Here is a 20,018-nt window from a genome sequence, read left to right on the forward strand (position 1 = left end):
TGTTATTCAAACGAAAAATTGTGTGAAGCGCTCTTATCATCATCAGAATCAGAATCACTTTATTTGTCATTTTCCTATGTACTTAAATACAAAAGAACATGAAATACCGTTTCCCCTCAGTTATTGGCAGTGCAACATAAAACATAGAGCCTATTTAAAAAACACAAAACAAAAACATGGACAAACATTTAAAAAGAGCCCCAGTATGTATGTATGTATCATACATCATCACATTCCGGGCAATAAATTGGCGTCCTCACTTTTTAAGCCCTCGGCCAATCAAATCATAACTATGGGGTGCACACGCACACAGAGCTGGGCATAGGAGCAAAAATAGTGAAAATGTTTTAATATTTGCTCATAACATGCAATGTGTTGTGATCTTGTAGCTCCCCATTAGACACCTTATGTTTAGTGACATAACTCCATGAGTAGGGATAAAATTGTGTTGTTTTTAAATAATATTAGCAGTTATATTTATTTTCTTCTTCAGTTACTATAATCCATGATGTAGTATTCCTTATTATACTTTTAATATAGTACAAGTTATTATTAGCACTGCAGTAGTATCACTAGTATTATACTGTATACATTTTTATATAATTTTGGGGGCATTTTCTGCCTTTGTTGATAAATATACAGTTGACTGACAGGACATGCATTTCATGATAATGATAATGAATGTATGTATACATCACTTTCCCAAACAAAGTTACAAAGAATACTTTATTGGCAGTTTAAAAAGTGCTTTACATACCGTATGCAGGAGCAGCAAATAACAATACAGGTTAAAACAGCATACATAAAAATCAACACAAAAACAATTAAAAAGCAGATATCAAAGCTGAAGGAGGCCGAACCAAAGATAGGTTTTTACAAGTGAAGACACTTGTTATTTTGCTAGCCTCAGCTCCTAACTGACCCTCCCAGTGCCCACCTCCCTCATATTAACAGAACCCCTACGGTCTCCGAGGCTACCCTCACATAAGTGTGTAGCAACCGTTACACACCTGGAGGGTTTCTTATTTGAGCTCTTGACAAACTCCACCACGTCCTTGACTGAGAGAACGACTCCCACACCTCCTGACTGGAACACCACAGAACACGTGTTCAGAGGACACAACTGTGAGACAAAGAGGAGAGCAAGGACAATCTGTTTTTTTTTTGTTGGTGTCGTTACTGGAAAAAAATAATCTTTTGGAAAACAGTATATTAGGTCACAAAGTAGATTTGAGATTCCATGAGGAATGTCATTATGTGGTAAAGTAGAAACCATTACCTCAATCTGACAATAGATGGCAGACTAAACAGCACAGAAAACATTAACACAACCAAGATGACTAGACTACACACAACATTATAACAATGAATACATCCGTCATCACTATCATGTTTATAGCAAAAAGCTAAGCTATATACTTTTGTATTATTTCATAAATACTATTGTAGAGCATGCATGCTCTGAAAAAGTTGAAAACACCTTATTAAGACATGTTATGTTGTTTTTTTTTCCATTTAATTTGTCACACGTCTGATGTCACATTAAAGGATGTCAATGTTGCATTAAAGGCATGTGGTATGAATCCATCCCATTCTTTGACCAGATAGTGGCCTTGTGGTTAGAGTGTCCGTACTGAAACTGGGAGGTTGGGGTTTGATCCCCGGCCGGGTCATACCAAAGACTGTAAAAATGGGACCTTCACCCAAGGCCTCCCTGCTTGGCATTCAGCATCCAAGGGTTGGATTGAGGGGTTAAATCAACAAATCAAATGATTCGCCCGCACAGCACGGCTGCAGCTCACCGCTCCTTGGCTGCGGCTCACCGCTCCAAGAGATGGGACAAATGCGGAGAACAAATTTCACTGCGGTAACGTGTGTGACAAAGCGTACGACTTTGACTTTGATCTCTAAACTATGCACACACCTCTGGCAAGGAATGCTCTGAAAATGTAGAGAGACCCTGAGAGGACTACCTGAAAACCTGTAAGACTTGTATTGCTGTGTGCTATTTCATCCAGGCTGATGTGTTTTTAAGTCATCAGTAGACTGTGGTCTGACTTATTCATGTTGTTGCATAGTATGTTTAAATAAGTTCAACTGGAATGAGCTTTTCAACTGGAACAGACCTTGCTGTAATGATGAACTGAAAATAAGAAAGTTCTCAACTTCTCTGTGAAATCCTCACAGTGAATTCTGCTCTGTCCATGACACTGTCCATGGTGCTGAATCTCTCATCTCAGAACAGAGATTGCATTTTAAAGCTTAGTTTATTTACACCTTTGTTTACACCTTGTTTTTAACTTAAGGCTTTTAAGTAAATTTAATAATCAAATGATTTGTTTGCTGCGGAATGAGTGAATTGAATTGTCTCTTTAGCAAAAACCGCTCTCTCTGATTCCTTGAGATGATTTTATTCAGTGCATTCTTTGATTGTCAATAAACCTGAATGAGTGTAATTGAATAGATTCTTCTTGTACAGTATAAGGTGGGTGCAGCTAAGAAAGGAGACTGTTTCAACGTTCAAGGGTTTTATCGTCGCACAACGTGGTTGGTCAGTATTGATCCTGATTGAAATGAATACAAATACATGACTATACCTAGAGCCAGTGACCCTGAGTCTACCATTGGGCGTTTGGGTTTATTGGGTTGGTGTTGACTAATGCATTTCCATTAATTGATTGATTGAATAGCCTACTTTGTTCGATAAAAATGTAAACAGCACGAGGTACAGTCAGACATTTAGGCTTTTCACATTGGCCTATTATAGCGCCACCAGGAGGCCACAATATAACCTACCTGATGTGGGAGACCATGTGCTCCGAGAGCAGTGCACTTTTACTAGTTGTCTTTGTCATGTCCTTGTTGGACCTTTTGTGAAGTAATTGGTCTTAACTCTGTAAGAACCATGATTTTCTTCGCTTTGCCAAGCTCATGTTTTTGTGGACTTAATTGGAAAATTACGTTTGGAACATTACATATAATTACAAGTGGAGAATTTCACTAGAAAGGGCATTTCAATGGGTAGACTACATTAAATATTTAAAATTGTAAAAAATAAAAAGGGGGACTGTTTGAAGTGAATCTATGGCAGAGCAAGTAAAATAATGCAGAGTTCTGAGGATCGTTAAAAAGTTTATTAATCAATCAAGCATGTTGATGCTGGACAACATAGAATACACACATAGAGCACACATATAATAGACATGATACCAGTAAGACGTGCTGATCTAGGTCTAGGTCAGCACGATCTATTCTAAACGGTGGTCAAAGAGCAAAACTCCACATGCCTTTGTAACTTTTAAGAAGTTTTGAATGCATGACTTTTAGTTTATTATTATTATTATTATTATTATTATTATTATTATTAATGTATAAATCCAACGCTATTTATATTTTTAATACAACTCTACTCTGATTCCATTTCGGAGCAAAACGATAACCACCCGTTGCCCGGCGACGAATCTAACCAATCAGGGTGCGATCAACCGGCCGGGGTATGGGATCACCAGAGCCATAGAAGCTCTGAGCCTCTATGCTCTGAGCCTATGCTCTGAGCGAACCTAGTCGGAACACCGTTTCTGATTGGTGGAGCTGCCCGTTGTAACCATGGTAGCGCCGCAGCGCGTTATTTAAGTTGGGCCAGAGCGTCACTGTCAGGTCGTCCCGTGTTGGTTATGACGTGGTCGTCTGGTAGATTGTGACGTGGCGGCCCCGTGTCGGTGTGACGTTTCCGTGTTGACAAAATCACCGTTTCTGATTGGTGGAGCTCGCGGTAACCATGGTAGCGGCGTGGTCACATCGGTGTGACGTTGCTTTGTTGACAGAATCACCGTTTCTGATTGGTGGAGCTGCGCGGTAACCATGGTAGCGGCGTGATTTGTTTACACTGAACCAGAGCTGATCTGGAATAAAAGGGCAAGGGCTGTCAGCCTGTCACAGACAATCACCTTTGATTTAGTGTTAATGGAAATCCTGTCTACTAGTGCTAGCAAGCAGAATAGTCACACAAGTTTTACCAACTGTATTATGGTGGAAACAACTGACATGGAATCCTCCAGAATGGATCACAGCACTGTCACTGCTCCTGGTTCCAGCAAGGGGAGGACAGGAAAAGCAGCCTGTTTCGTTAAGGCGGTTAAGCATTTCTTTGGCAAATCAAAGACTACAGCTGATTCACATATCACCACCTCACCTCCATCACCCCGAGTTCAGAGTCAGGATAAATGGTTCACCTCAAGTTCCTCAACTGAGCTGTGGGAGAAGATGGAAGATAAACTGTTTGAAATCCAAGCAGACAAAATTAAAAACATGGAGAAAGAGATGAAGACCATGGACACAGTGATCTTCAGAATGAGACGGGAGATAAAGCAGCTAAAAGCAGAGAGCTTGCAGATGTGCACCACACTGGAGAGTAAAGATGAGCAGCTGAGAGACATCATGGAAAAGGACAAGCTGGAAAGACAGAACAGACCGTGTGTGTCAGATGCAGCAGCTCTACACCACATTGAAGAAACAGAGAAGAGCAGCAGCAGCAGCTGTAAAACGACATACACAATTACAATCTGGCTCCAGCCAAAGCAAAGGGCAACCTGGAGTGGGCGAGTGGGATCTGTGACGGTGCAGACTTGAAGAGGCTTCAAAAAGCAGGCAAACATCCTGCATTCTCACATGAACAAGCAATGGCCATCTCCCACCAGCAGTGGGTGTGCCTGCTCTTCAACAAGGGCTTTGTGGAGATCCAGATCCCCATGAAAATCTCAGAAGCTGCGTCGTCCTTGACAATGTCTGTGTGGGACCAGTTCTGAGGAGAGGATTCTACCACCACAGTCACTTGACAGTTTGTGGGTCTGAATATTGAGTTAATTGGCCTTCAATTACCACTACCACGAGATGTCGACAATCTATGAATTGCTATTGCCACTATGAACAGTAAGATTAGAGAATCATAACAATAAGGCTGAACTATGGTGACTTACTTGAATGTGCAGGTTGTATGACACAAAATACATTCATAAGGAAGAGGTGTTACACCAACTTTTATAAATATGAATGTGATTTAGGGATGTGATTCTACTGAAGCACTTAACACTGAAATACTGAACACAATGATCTGCTGGTCAGACTAGGTCAATAAATGTATATAATCTGTTTTACCACTTTTATAAATATTGTTATAAATTATCTTAACTTTGTTGATGTTTGAATTATAAAATAAAATTGTTGCGTTTTATTCACGTCTGTCTTTGCATTGTCTTTGTTTGTCTTTGTATTTGTATGAAAGATATTTTATACAAATATATTATTTTATTTACCAATGCACCCTCAATTAAATTCAATATTATGGTCTTATTCATCTCAGTGAACATATTTTAATGGTAGTCAGATAATATAATAATTATCTTTATTATATTAATTTAAAATGGCCGGTGTAGTCGGTTGGTTGTATAGGAAAACGTTACGACTACATTTTACAATTGGCCCCAATATCTACACCTACAGTGTAAAATGTGGTCCTCGTAGGTCAATTTTACACTCAGATCTCAATAGACTTGACTGCATCCAATACTGCATCCACACAATGTAGGTTTCTTGCAAGCAACATAAAGAAACTACCGTAGATAGATTATCTAATTTCAGACATACTACCAATCTGTTCACACTGTTAGACAGTAAGGTTCATATCCTACCTGATTTTTTTCAAATAGTAACATAACTACAACCTACAGTATACATTGTGTCTCAATAGCAGCTTCATAATCTTTCCATCCTAGTAGTCTCAAACTGTTATTCAAACGAAAAATTGTGTGAAGCGCTCTTATCATCATCAGAATCAGAATCACTGTATTTGTCATTTTCCTATGTACTTAAATACAAAAGAACATGAAATACCGTTTCCCCTCAGTTATTGGCAGTGCAACATAAAACATAGAGCCTATTTAAAAAACACAAAACAAAAACATGGACAAACATTTAAAAAGAGCCCCAGTATGTATGTATGTATCATACATCATCACATTCCGGGCAATAAATTGGCGTCCTCACTTTTTAAGCCCTCGGCCAATCAAATCATAACTATGGGGTGCACACGCACACAGAGCTGGGCATAGGAGCAAAAATAGTGAAAATGTTTTAATATTTGCTCATAACATGCAATGTGTTGTGATCTTGTAGCTCCCCATTAGACACCTTATGTTTAGTGACATAACTCCATGAGTAGGGATAAAATTGTGTTGTTTTTAAATAATATTAGCAGTTATATTTATTTTCTTCTTCAGTTACTATAATCCATGATGTAGTATTCCTTATTATACTTTTAATATAGTACAAGTTATTATTAGCACTGCAGTAGTATCACTAGTATTATACTGTATACATTTTTATATAATTTTGGGGGCATTTTCTGCCTTTATTGATAAATATACAGTTGACTGACAGGACATGCATTTCATGATAATGATAATGAATTTATGTATACATCACTTTCCCAAACAAAGTTACAAAGAATACTTTATTGGCAGTTTAAAAAGTGCTTTACATACCGTATGCAGGAGCAGCAAAACAATACAGGTTAAAACAGCATACATAAAATCAACACAAAAACAATTAAAAAGCAGATATCAAAGCTGAAGGAGGCCGAACCAAAGATAGGTTTTTACAAGTGAAGACACTTGTTATTTTGCTAGCCTCAGCTCCACAGGCAGGGCATTCAAAAGCGGGGCGAGAGATGGGGGGTGACACGCAGCAAAGGGATCGGGACTCGAACCCCCGACACACTGTAAGGCTGGATTAGCAGCCCAGGTGCCCAGACAGCTACGACAGCCGTCTGGGCCTATATTTTTTTAAGAAATGTATCCATTTTGATAATAAAATATATCTACATTAAATGAAATAAGTCTACATCAAACCTCTTCGCCAAACATAGACAATGTATTGCGACTCGTTGTGAGCTTGTAGATCTGTTCCTCCCAGAATATCGATGCTGGGGTTAAAGACTTCAAGTGGTTTCATTATACTGTCCATGAAACTGACCATGATACATACTGACTATAATACTACTCCCCATGATACTAGCATGATATCATGTGAGTGCATTATGCAGACTGATGATCAAGTTCAGTTTCACTTGTTCACCCCTTTTCAACTATAGTCTCACCTCATAGCCTATAGTAGCCAAAAAGTGAACATCATTCTCACTCACTCAACAAAAAACACTCATTGGGCTTAAATGCCACTTTGTGATGACGGCATTGGCCGTTTTTTAGCCCAATGAGTGTTTTTTTTTGCAAAACTAATGCTTGGAATGGATTCAGCATCATGAAAACCCCCTAGTTTGACATGTCACATGCTACATAAAGCATGATGAAATTTTGAATATTTTGCCTTCTATAGGTTGTTAATGGTATGTTCACATATTATGCCAATTATGAAAATTGCTCAACATATGCAAGTTAGCATCCGGCAGTTTCTACATGCTGGGGATCCATATTAAATATTTCTAACATAAAACCTTGGTGTACTCAACATGTCCGGGTTCACAATGGGGCTCTATGGGCTGGCTACTAGACTATCACCTCCCTACCTACACAAATGCTTCATAGAATATCCATTTTCCTGTATAGTATCCATTTCAACCAATATTTGTAGAATTTATCCAAACAGAGTCAGAGAAAATGTGAGTTTCTCCCCTTCGTATATGTTTTGTACAGGATTGACAGCTTCTTGTGCCTTTTTCTCTTCAGGTGGGCCTTTATATGCTTAGGGTCTATAGATAGCGCACCTGCAGATTTAATTCTGCTGTCACAGAGTTTACAGTAGATGGCAAAGACTGTTCCCTCATGACAAAGTTCCACAAGATAACCACACTTTCCATTCTCTTCAAGAATGGAGTCCTCCTTGTCAGCAGTGGGCACTGTGGGGTTGTCTTTGTCATCGTCGGGTGACTCCTAGGAACAGATAACAAAGACACGTCAAGCTGGACAGCAGGTACAATTAAACCAAATCTACAAGAGCAGCTGACCAGTTTAAGTAAGTTTGAAACACTACAATCATGTTTCATATTGCTAGTGTAGTGGCAAAAAGCAATACATTCCAAATTAAGTAGTAGTACAGCATGGTGACTATGGCCTGCAGAATACAAACGGAGGCCTGGTAACAGATACAATAGATACAACCATTCCCGATTTTGCACAAATTGTTCTTTTTCTATGTGGCCTAATGCATACCAAACTGGGGTTACAGTACCTTGAATGAATCCAGAGAGGCAGTCCGCCAGGGAGGCAGCCAGCGAGGCCCCCCCACATGGCATTTTTTGTCTGGCCTTGATTCGAAGTACAGGCGATTTCTCTGGACGATACACAGACACCTACGGTAGTGACTCTTGGTGCTCATGACCGCACGAACTGACAACATCTCACAGATGATCTGGAATGAGGGAGGGATTGTTTTCGTCAATGAATCAAGGGTCCAACAGTTACTACTGGCACTAAAGAGTTTCATATAATTGAAACAATGGAATTAGACGATCTACATTCTACAAGCTCACATGAATTGTGAGTTGGGCTTTTTCTTTTTTATAAATTGCGTGACACTGCTGAACAACAAAAGTATAAAATAGGTTTTAAGTGGTTAATCAGTAGATTTACATGATAAAATTTAAATAAATCAGATCAGGTACTTCTGGTGAGCATCACAATAGAACACAAGTTGAATAGTTGAACACTCCGTATTTCTTCTCCTGGAATGTGTTGTTTTGGACATGTATTTGTGTAACACTGTTGTTGTTTATTCCTATCGTATTTTCTATCGCCACTGTCTGGCAGAAACCAGCGAACTAAAATTTTCAGGTTTTTCATACATTAGTGCTATTGAACACCCTTTATGTCTGTGTGTTGGTTCAAAAAAAGTCCACTTGAGCTGGATGTTTTATCATTTCCTGAAAAATGAACATTTTGAAGATAGAAGGTTTCTGCCTGACAGCAGATATGTTGTGCAGCACTTTGGTCAACCCTGGTTTTTAAATGTGCTCTAGAAATAAAATTGACTTGACTGGTTGACACGCCGAACTTAATGAAGTCAAGTACATTTTTACAATGTTGCACGCTGTTGGAATACGCTCGAGTGAAATTCCACCACACAGTTTAGTCCGTATAGCTCAAGACGGGACCCCCAGAGGTCCCCCAGCTAAATGATTGATAGTTAAAACCAAATGAACCCTTATGCTCCGTTCACACTGGCAGATACAAAGATACAGGCTACCATGCTTTTTCAATGTTTGCAGCCGCTACAAAAGCTACAAAGCTACAAGCCGGTTTAACTGGTTTCAACTTCAGATACAAAACTACAAATATGCTGTGTAGCTTTATATCTTTCGTATCTGCCACTGTGAACACAGCATGACAGGTCTGGTGGTCAAAGGAACATTTTTACACTCTAACTGGGCCCTACTGGGCCGACCCGAGGCTTTCGCCGAAACTGACAACTTGGGTATTAAAGTGCAGGTGACCGGAATCTGCGATGTGATTCTGCAAAACAATCGTACCAATTTATTTCTATTCCAACATGTACCCAGATTTAATTATGTTTGAGATATATCATTGCTGATGTCATTGTTGTGTTTTGAATGAATGTATGGGACCCGAATGGAAACAAGACCGCAAGGTCTTTCTTCGGTGCTATTCTTTTGGACCATTTGTACCCCTGTACTGTTTGTTTGCATTTATTGTCTAATAAAATTATCAATCAAACGTACCAGAACACAGAAGTTGACTGGCAGTCATTGCTATTTATATGTTGTTATATCACTACAAAATGTTAGGGTGAATTAATGTCTGTATCAGACATTACTTTGAACAGGTGGAAAACTTTAGTTAAACTTGCAGAGTGACACATTATTTTACCTGGGTTTCATCTTCTGATAGTTACTTTAATGTTGACATGAAATACAAATCCGGTTTAGTGTTTCATTAGCACGATCGTGACAAAGTAGCACATGTTTATAAAACCACAGTAACATAACTGACGAATCCTTGGTATCTTCAAGCGACCGACACAACCTTTCTCTGCTGTTTGGAAAATCCTGGTGATGCAAAAAAAATTGAATTCCCGGCCGCCTTCTCGTCCCACGGACCGATGGTTGGGAACCCCAGCTATACCTAACCTATAAACCTTTCAGTACCAAAGCCTACTTATAGGGTAGGGGCATATGGGCTAATCAAATAAAACATAAATATCCTTTTCGTGAGGCATGGAGAATGTGCTCTAACACATGCAACCACAATGTTGTTGTTCTCACCATGCTGCGATTGAGAAGAACCAGGGTGTTGTGGACCTTTCCGATTCGCTCGACCAATGTCTGGACCTCTGAGGGGGGGCGCTGGGCGTGTTAGGAACATGTCTGATCACCAACAGACGATTCCAGTGTACATTCTGCAAGACATTCCATCATCAATTAACCACATGGAATCCCTATTGTGGGTATGGACTCATGACACGGACTATACAATAGATTACTTGTTTGGCAAGGATCGTAGTGAATTTGTAATTCTCATAGTTGCCTTATAGTGCGATTACAATGCACTACAGGTGGTCAATGGTTGTTTTAAGAAAACTAATTAAATTGTGCGGTTCTTGCCATTATTGTTACGTTTTGATTCTGTACCAAGTTATTGTTATCGTCTTCCCAAAAAGAACAGATCCACAGTACAAGCCGTCACAGAGTCACGACAATGCATTGATTTGATAGCTTGTAGATCTATTTTTACATGCATGATGGTGTATAAATTAAAACAAATCTGTTGAAATGTATGTATTTTATGGACTTTTGGGTCAACTTTAGTTGTTATTAACTGTGCTCTACAAGTAAAGATGATTTGACAGTAAGTCTGCCATTAAGCTAGGAAAGCTCAGGAGGAAAGACAAAAATACTTACCACTGTGTCTTTAGATGGATTCAGAAGGTTGTACAGTGCCACCTGTAGGACAGTTAGATTATTGTCAGGGTTGGCATTTATAGGAGGACAGCACACCATTGAAGGAAACATTGGGAAGGAAACAAGACTAAAATATAATAAGTTATCTCCCAAAAAGACAAACTCCAAAAGCATATAAAGGCTATAGAATAAATAAAATAATAAATATAAATATTAAAAAGAAAACAGACAAAAATGATATCAATTCTGCACCAAAAAAATCAACATGCGAACAAACTAGAGTGCAGAAAGAGACAAGGTTGCATATTGGGGGTAGAAGCGTACTGGTGTATTGAGACTGATGGACTCTTCTAAGTTGCTCATCTTCAGTTCAGAGTCATTGATTTTCATCGGGGCGACGCTGTGGTTCTTCACCATCTCAACCATCTGTGCGTCTGGCATCGACAATAGCACCTGGCGGACAAACACCACAAGTCATTTATTTTCACTTTTACACACACACACACACACACACACACACACACACACACACACACACACACACACACACACACACCAAGAAAGACGCCCTGAGTGCGAGAAGCGACCTCGCCCTAAAGGGCCCACGCATCCGCCTGGGTGACGGCAGACTGCTGGGAAAGCACTGGCACTTTGGCATGGGGGGTCGGATCAACATATGGAATGTCAGAACAGGAAGGACGGGTGGGGAAGGATCAACATATGGACTGTCAGAACAGGTCAGCTCCATATATGGAGATCTAAGGGTTTGAGGTCAGATGTAGAGTTGCTGGCCCGGCTCCATATATGCAGATCTAAGTGAACGAACCGGGCATGGGTGACTAGACCGGACGATGCGTGACCATATATGGAGGCATGGGGTGACGGACAGACGGGAAATGCACGTTTTCATAGTAAATCCGACCTGCAATCGCAATAGCGAAAATAAATCAATAAAATAAAAGTATTTACACTGTGCAATTTTGTTTCCAAAGCCTAAAAGGTTAACAGAAATGTCATATGTTCAATGGGAAAAAAATAAAAAAAATACAATTAAATCGGTATTCACAATTATTTGTATAGAAATTGAAATTGAGCCCTATTATGCTGCAGCCTTTACTGTCAAAGGAAAGAAAGGCGGCCGTGGCACCATTTGGTGAAATGATATAATATTGCAGATATTATTTGCACATACACCCAATACAAAACTGTCACAATGGTTGAAATGAAACCTGACTGTCTAAAGATTGAATTATAGTCAGGTTTCATTTCAACCATTGTGAGAACACAAGGCTTTATCAGAATGGTCTGTCCAGCACTAATTGGTGAATGCTGACGAGTGCCAATTGGAAAAAAATGTTTTCAGTTAACATTCAAACCATAACCACATGGGCGGGAACCCCTTTTGGTGTTTTAAGCATTATGTTATACTTTAGCTATTGAAAAATAGCAGATCTACAAGCTCATAGTGCGGCACCGAGTGCCGCGCTACGAGCTTGTAGATCTGCTATTTTTGAAAAATCGTGAAAATGTGGCGCAAATCTTTGAATATATATTCTTTCAGAGCGAAAGTATTTAACTCAAATCTTTGCTTCTGGGGGGAGGTCCCTGGAACAACGTATTTTCAGATGGGGGTCGGCGGCAAATTACATATAATCTTGGGGGTCCACATAGAAACATGGGTTTTTCAGAAAACTGTTAGGATTTAGAAGGCATTTGTAGAATGGTCCTCGGGTCTAAATGGGTTAAAACCCTTCCCAATGTGTGTGACACCTTCACACCCACCTTTCCTAACTGCGTAGCCAGGATGATGTCAGTGGGAGCTCCAAACGGCTTGCACAGTTTGATGACATCTCTCTCAGTTCGACCACCCTCAGGAAGCCCAGTGATCAAAACCGTGGATCTTAAACCAAATTCCTCTTCTGATGTTTCCTTCTCAAGTTCAGGCCCGTTTCCTGTAAGAGAAAACACACAGCTGTCCTGCTAAATGTCTTGTTTATCTTTTCTACCTTTTCCGTTTACATGCGGGTTTTTTTTAATCGCTACCCCCGTCGATCGACAACACGGACACCTGTATTCACGGGGGAACAAAATATTCCATTTGAAGCTTGCGTTCCGGAGGAATTTTTCAATGCGATTGTGTTCTTGAATACATTTTACAATTTGCACACATCTACTTTTAGTTGCAAATGCGAGTGAAATGGTCAGTGTCGAGATCTGACTATGTTCATTTCCATTACGCTTCTGGGTAAAGAGGCTCTCAGGTTGACCTACAGTATATTGAATCAAGTATTTAATGTTTTATTCTCTCCATTGGTTTCGGCATCATCTTACCTGAATCCTCACCACCTATGGCAGGGAGTTCCTGAAAAGATGTCCTGTGAAGACACAAACACAAAGTAGTTTTTATCTCTGATGTGTTTTGTTAAGAGATGGGGCGAATTAGAGGGGACAACACATCTAACTTACCCTTTACCGACAGGCGACAGTCGTTTGTTCTTTTGAACCTCACCGCTTGACCTGCAGTAATCCAGGTCTACATACTCGTTTGGTTCAAAGGGTTGCAGACGAGCATGCCGCCCTTCAGGCATGCTCTCTCCAACACTGCTGTCATCAGCAGTGGCGGAGAGATGTGCGTAGTCAAGATGACCGTAGTCAAGATGACCGTAGTCAAGATGACCATAGTCAAGATGACTGTAGTCAATGACTTTTCCTGCAGTCTGTAGAACACTGTCGAACCTGGGCACTTCTTGGTTCAGGTTTGGCCGGTTCATAAGGTCCACGGTAGCCATGGCTGATACCAGCTCGTCAGGCAGATGGTTAGGAGGAGGGTATTTGAAACGATCTTGCCGCTGCTGTTGATTTGGCTGCTGTTGGTGATGAGTAGACATATTGGAGGGAAGCTGTGGTGGCCCCTGTTGCTGGCTGTGGTGGTGATACAATTTACAATTTAGAATTTAGGCATTTAGCAGACGCTCTTAATCCAGAGCGATTTACAATAAGCAAGAACAAAAAGCATGGGAATACATCACATATGTAAAAATGCATTTATCGCGAAACATGCGTAAGCTAAGAACGTGACTAGAACATATCTATATAATGACACTATACATATAAACTATAACTAGAACATATCTATATATTGACACTATACATATAAACTACACATATATGCTATACTATGCTGTACATATGTACAGCATAGTTTAACCCCATAGTTGCAATGTTTAACCCCACTCCTACACTTCTCAGCACGCACTGTGTACTGAGATGTTTCTGGGTCACGAGGAGACAACAATCACACTGCCGCTGTCACGCTGGGTGCCAACAGTTTCTGCTGCTGGAGCAGTAAGTTGCTGGAGGTCGAGCTGGGCCTGAGCTTCAATCTGCAGTGGACCAACTGCAGAGCACCAGCTGCAGGTCCAAAGAGGCAATGCGTGGTGGTGGTGCCAAATGTTCTGCTGCTCTGGTCCAAGCGGAAGAGGTGAACAAGACTGATTGTCTTTCTGTGAGATGGAAGACAGAAATATTAGATTAACCCATTTAGTCCTATACGTTGTTTTACCTTTAATGACGTCAATGATTAAAAAAAAATGCCTTCGGCCTGGTGGAGACAAAGATGGAGTATGTCCTATCGGCTCAAAATGGTTCAGGAGTCCGACACAAGTTTTGGAGAAGACAAGACACACAGTAATAATGAACTGAATCAGCTTAAAGTCATACAGAAGAAGCGCTGAAATAGGAATAGAAATAATCATTAATCAATCACTAATAAACAGGAATACATTTGAATTTCGGTTTACACATGTCAATGTGGATGCTGTGAAAGGAGGCGAAATAAACTATCCTTTATCAATGTAAACAGTTACACATGAATGCAAGGCAACTTCTCTTCCCTGCTAAATACCATTTTGTCTACTTTATTTATCCGACACATTCATTGTGATTCACAAGTACCTCTATTTTATACAGCACAGATAAAAACTTTACCTTTTCATCACATAATATTGTTGTGGAACTCCTCTGCCCAACAGGCTGCTTCTTCTTCTACTTTCCGGCAGGCTGTACACGTTAGTGTACTGCTGCCCTCGACAGGCGAAGGTTTGTTTTACCTTACACTTTAACCTACATACAGCTACACTTTAGAATAAAAAACTTTAGAATAGATCGGTAAAATGGAGAAATCTCAAGACTGCTCTTACAATACCCCTGGCGTAAATTCTGCCTTAAGGGAATACTTTGAGACCTTGATCTGTCAATTCCTCACATATCTGCTGCATCTAATTTCTGTACTATCACATGAGAACAAGTCCTGTCTCACTGTCTCTATCTGTCCACACTGACAAGAGTCCATCTGGATGCTTGCCTATGATGTTCAAGCAGCTGGCTAGACCACAGTGTCCCAGTCTCAGCCTGGTTGTAACAATGTCATCCCTTATCCCAGAGTTCATTATACACTTCTAGAGATAGATTGTTGTACAGTCAAATACAGCCTGCCCCTTTCCTCAACTGCCCACTCTTTTTTTCCACTGGATCTCTAGTTGTGTCCACCCCCCACCCCCCCCCCCCCCCCCCTCCAGCAAGCAATATTTACATTCAGGGTTCGATTTGCTTGGGGGATGGGGAGGACAATCCATGTCTCCTTTTGATATACCCAGCTCTGACATGCAACACTAATTCGGACAATGTGAATACCTGCAGCATGGCACTATTGTCGTAGAGATCTGGAATGTTCTTGAGCAGACTCCTCCAGATGCACAAGCCATTGAGAGCCACACTCATCATGCCTCCTCCTGTCAGTGAGTGCTTCAAGTTGTTGACGTCTCGTTTATACCTGATTTATACTTCGTCGTATGACAGAGTTACAAAGATAAACAGAGAGAAAGACAAAGAGGGAGAAACCACAAACAGGTCAGCCAGTCAGCAACAGGGTAGAAATCTGATTCAGAGCATGCAGGGCACATTGATCTTTGAATTGGAAGTATGAATTTATCAACAGTTTCTCTACTGTCATATAATAGCTAAGCTATGTAAAACAACTCTTTTACAAAGCAGCTGAGGGTACACCTTCTCAGCCATGTATTCAGTGAGGTTTTGTGGCATCTCCCATTCTCCCCTGTGACTTCAACTTACAGTATACTCTGGTCTGGTGTCAGAGGAAGATGTCTGGTAGATAGAACCAGGACCAACTCGGCAGAGAGGACTTTGAACTGGGGAGCATCCTTGGGGCCAAATAATAGAGCAGGAGGTTTGTGTCTACATTTGTATGTACAGTGTATATAGCCTACAGGCAGTGTTCATAAACAAATTAAAATACTTTGAGTAAAATGCAGCTTTACCTTCATGAGGCATCCAACAAAGTGAGAAGAGGTCTGAGCCTTTCAAGACACAAGGCTCTTTCTGAATTAGCCACCACAGTGAGTGCAGAATGCATTTTCTAGAGAAGACAGAAGGCAAGGTCAGAACAAGAAATCATCACATCACAGGTGCAAACAAGTAATGAAGTGGGTGACATTTATTTTTTCTGCAAGCTCCATCTTCAAGGTCAAGCACTTATGTCAATCAACTGCATTCTGTGTTTACTTCTTGCCTGGAGATGTCTATCATGCTGCTGCAATGCCTGGTAGGGATTCTAGGGAATAGGACTTATTTTACTCTGCTCTGTAGCTCTTTACATACCTACAGACTATAGGTATGTAAATGGTAAAATGGTGCATTTATATAGCGCCTTTATCCAAGGCGCTTTACATAGATTGTGCATTACATTCACCAATTCATACACCAATGGCGGAGGAAACCATGCAGGGCACCAACCTGCACATTGGGAGCAATCAGGGGTTCAGTGTCTTGCTCAAGGACACTTCAACACTGACTCTGGGGGAGCCCTGAGCCCGGGAGCGAACTGGTAACCTCATGGTTCCCATCTAGCTGCTCTACTGGCCACTCTACCCCTGAGCCACTGCCGCCCCATAGCCCCATATAGGCCTATATGTAAAGGTAAAGAGTTCTGCACTGAAATCGAATTAAACTCAATGATACTGTCATTTTGCAAAGTTTCAAATGTATCAATCCTTATATTGATTCTTTGAATATGCATGCCTAAAGAGGCTGACTTGCCCTTTGGTGTTGCCTTGGACAGTGGACAGTGGAAAGATTGAAAACGTAACGGTCACACAAAAACGAATTTCACCCACTGTAAAAACCTGTGATGACAATACACATGATTCTGAACTAGCCTAATACTGCTGTACAGAGTAGACAACATTATTGTATTGCTAAATAAATGGTCATATCTCACCAGCTATAGGGGCATATTAGACACCAGTCCACCACATCACACTCACTCAAGACTCAACAACCGTTTGCATTTTGACAGACACGCACCCAAGGGACCCTGCTCACATGAGCGCCCCCACAGCCCCCCTCCCCCCTAACTTTATGAACATGCTCCTTTGTAAATATACAGGGGGGGGAAAATAGCTAGATTTAAAACGAAGCTCAGATTTTGTAGATATGCGAGTTCGTAAGTGCTTACTAGTCGTAAACAAACGCGGTGCCTGCATGCTAACGTTACTAGCTAGCTAGCTAACATGTTCACATCATGCATTTAGTGATTTAAATCATAGAGTTATAAGACTTAATACACAATATATCCTAGAGGACGTGTTAAATAAATGTCCACCAGAACACAGTAACGACATTATATTGAAATAGACCTGTACCTGATATGAAACGCTGATTGGTTGCGTGTGTTGTTTAAACTTGAACGACGAACAGCTGTTTGGATGGAGCGGCGTCACGCGTGGTGGGCGTGTCGCGCATGTGACTTGAACCTGCTTGTGACGTTCACCGTTGCGTTCGGGAGCGTGGTGGGCGCGTGTCCACGCTTTGATTGGCTGTGCGTTCGAAACGCACAGCCAATCAAAAAATAAACACGTCAGCGAACTTTTCGTATGACTTTTCGAAGTTGGAAAGCCCCCGTTGCCCGCAGTCAGCTGTCAGTCTACTAGTGCTAGCAAGCAGAATAGTCACACAAGTCAAGTAGTAACGCAGCCGTTACCTTCTCACACAAGTTTTACCAAGTGTATTATCGTGGAAACAACTACTAGGCCCTTTCTGAAACCAGTCCCTTGATTTGAAGTGCTCTCAGGAGGTTCCCTCGTCAGAAAGTGCCCCTCCAGCTGAATCAAGTTCCCTTGATTAGGGTGCTGGGTATAAAAAACTGTTTGGAAATACACTCGCCCTCCTTGTGCAGAAACAGGAAACAGACACCATTCGTTGCCATGGTTACCATCACGCAATTGTGTTACCTGTTATTTTGTTTGTACAGTTGTTTGTGACGTGTCATATACATCCATGGTGTTTATAAATCATTGTGTTAAAAGTTGTTTTGTTTGTGTGGTTTCATTTATAGTTTTTTCACGGTGGGGTAAATAAAGAGCCCTTGTGAACATCAGTTGGAGCATTGTCTATTCTGCATCAGATGAAGATTGTTTAGGAGGAGTTTATTTATATATTTATATTTGTGGTGGTTCTTACATTTGTAGGTTGCGGTTTCCATGCGGACACAGAGCAGGGCTGCACAAGGCAACCGAGTCTAGATCGGCACAGACTCGCTCTTGAGGGCTTTATAAGCCACTTCCACTCAAGGCTGCTTGGTTTCGGACGACACTTAATATGGCGCAGCCTCGCGTGAACGCGCATATCGAGGGCAAGTGTGTAGCGCGAGTGGCGAGGAGCTGGTTTCAGAAAGGGGGCTAGTACTAACTGACATAGCTCTTCAGTCTACTAGTGCTAGCAAGCAGAATAGTCACACAAGTCAAGTAGTAACGCAGCCGTTACCTTCTCACGCAAGTTTTACCAAGTGTATTATCGTGGAAACAACTACTAGTACTAACTGACATGGAATCCTACAGAATGGATCACAGCACTGTCACTGCTCCTGGTTCCAGCAAGGAGAGGACAGGAAAAGCAGCCCGTTTCATTAAGGCGGTGAAGCATTTCTTTGGCAAATCAAAGACTACAGCTGATTCACATATCACCACCTCACCTCCATCACCTCGAGTTCAGAGTCAGGATGACCCACAGGCGGCTGAAGATAAATGGTTCACCTCAAGTTCCTCAACTGAGCTGTGGGAGAAGATGGAAGACAAACTGTTTGAAATCCAAGCAGACAAAATTAAAAACATGGAGAGAGAGATGAAGACCATGGACATCGTGATCTTCAGAATGAGACGGGAGATAAAGCAGCTAAAAGCAGAGAGCTTGCAGATGTGCACCACACTGGAGAGTAAAGATGAGCAGCTGAGAGACATCGTGGAAAAGGACAAGCTGGAGAGACAGAACAGACCGTGTGTGTCAGATGCAGCAGCTCTACACCAAATTGAAGAAACAGAGAAGAGCAGCAGCTGTAAAACGACATACACAATTACAATCTGTCTCCAGCCAAGGCCTACAATCATGCTCCGGCCAAAGCAAACGGCATACACAATTACAACCTGGCTCCAGCCAAAGCAAAGGGCAACCTGGACTGGGCAAGTGGGATCTGTGACGGTGCAGACTTGAAGAGGCTTCAAAAAGCAGGCAAACATCCTGCATTCTCACATGAACAAGCCAAGACCATCTCCGGATCTCCAGCCAGCAATGAGGAGTGTGCCCTCTTTTCAACAAGGGCTTTGTGGAGATCCAGAAGCTGCGTCGTCCTTGACAATGTCTGTGTGGAACCAGTTCTGAGGAGAGGATTCTAACACCCACCAGTCACTTGACAGTTTGTGGGTCTGAATATTGAGTTAATTGGCCTTCAATTACCACTACCACGAGAGGTCGACAATCTATGAATTGCCATTGCCACTATGAACAGTAAGATTAGAGAATCATAACAATAAGGCTGAACTATGGTGACTTACTTGATGGTGTTAACACCTCTTCCTTATTAATTAATTTTGTGTGTACCTTTATATTAATGAATTTTGTGTGTACCTTTATATTAATGAATTTTGTGTGTACCTTATTAATGCATTTTGTGTGTACCTTATTAATTAATTTTGTGTGTACATTAATTAATTTTGTGTGTGCCTTTTATAAATTTGAATGT

The 20,018-nt window shown here is 41.1% G+C and overlaps 2 protein-coding genes across 2 annotated transcripts; both read right to left on the reverse strand.

Annotated features, from left to right (window-relative positions):
• Positions 1 to 7,299: 7,299 nt before the first annotated feature.
• LOC306917606 (uncharacterized protein) lies at positions 7,300 to 13,815 on the reverse strand (the record flags this gene model as incomplete). The annotated part of the gene is made up of 8 exons (XM_079495904.1): positions 7,300 to 7,943; positions 8,242 to 8,421; positions 10,292 to 10,425; positions 10,928 to 10,969; positions 11,252 to 11,380; positions 12,710 to 12,879; positions 13,259 to 13,302; positions 13,394 to 13,815. Coding segments are annotated over 7 exons (942 nt in total). The 3' UTR covers positions 7,300 to 7,943; positions 8,242 to 8,420.
• Positions 13,556 to 16,126, reverse strand: LOC306917010 (uncharacterized protein). Its single transcript, XM_079495128.1, has 4 exons — positions 16,058 to 16,126; positions 15,620 to 15,768; positions 14,184 to 14,430; positions 13,556 to 13,849 (listed from the first exon to the last, which is right to left on the reverse strand). The coding sequence occupies exons 2-3, from the start codon at positions 15,707 to 15,709 to the stop codon at positions 14,206 to 14,208; spliced, it is 315 nt and encodes a 104-aa protein (XP_079351254.1). The 5' UTR covers positions 15,710 to 15,768; positions 16,058 to 16,126; the 3' UTR covers positions 13,556 to 13,849; positions 14,184 to 14,205.
• Positions 16,127 to 20,018: the final 3,892 nt, after the last annotated feature.

This window comes from Electrona antarctica (genome assembly GCF_951216825.1).
Source record: "Electrona antarctica genome assembly, chromosome: 24".
NCBI lineage: Eukaryota > Metazoa > Chordata > Actinopteri > Myctophiformes > Myctophidae > Electrona > Electrona antarctica.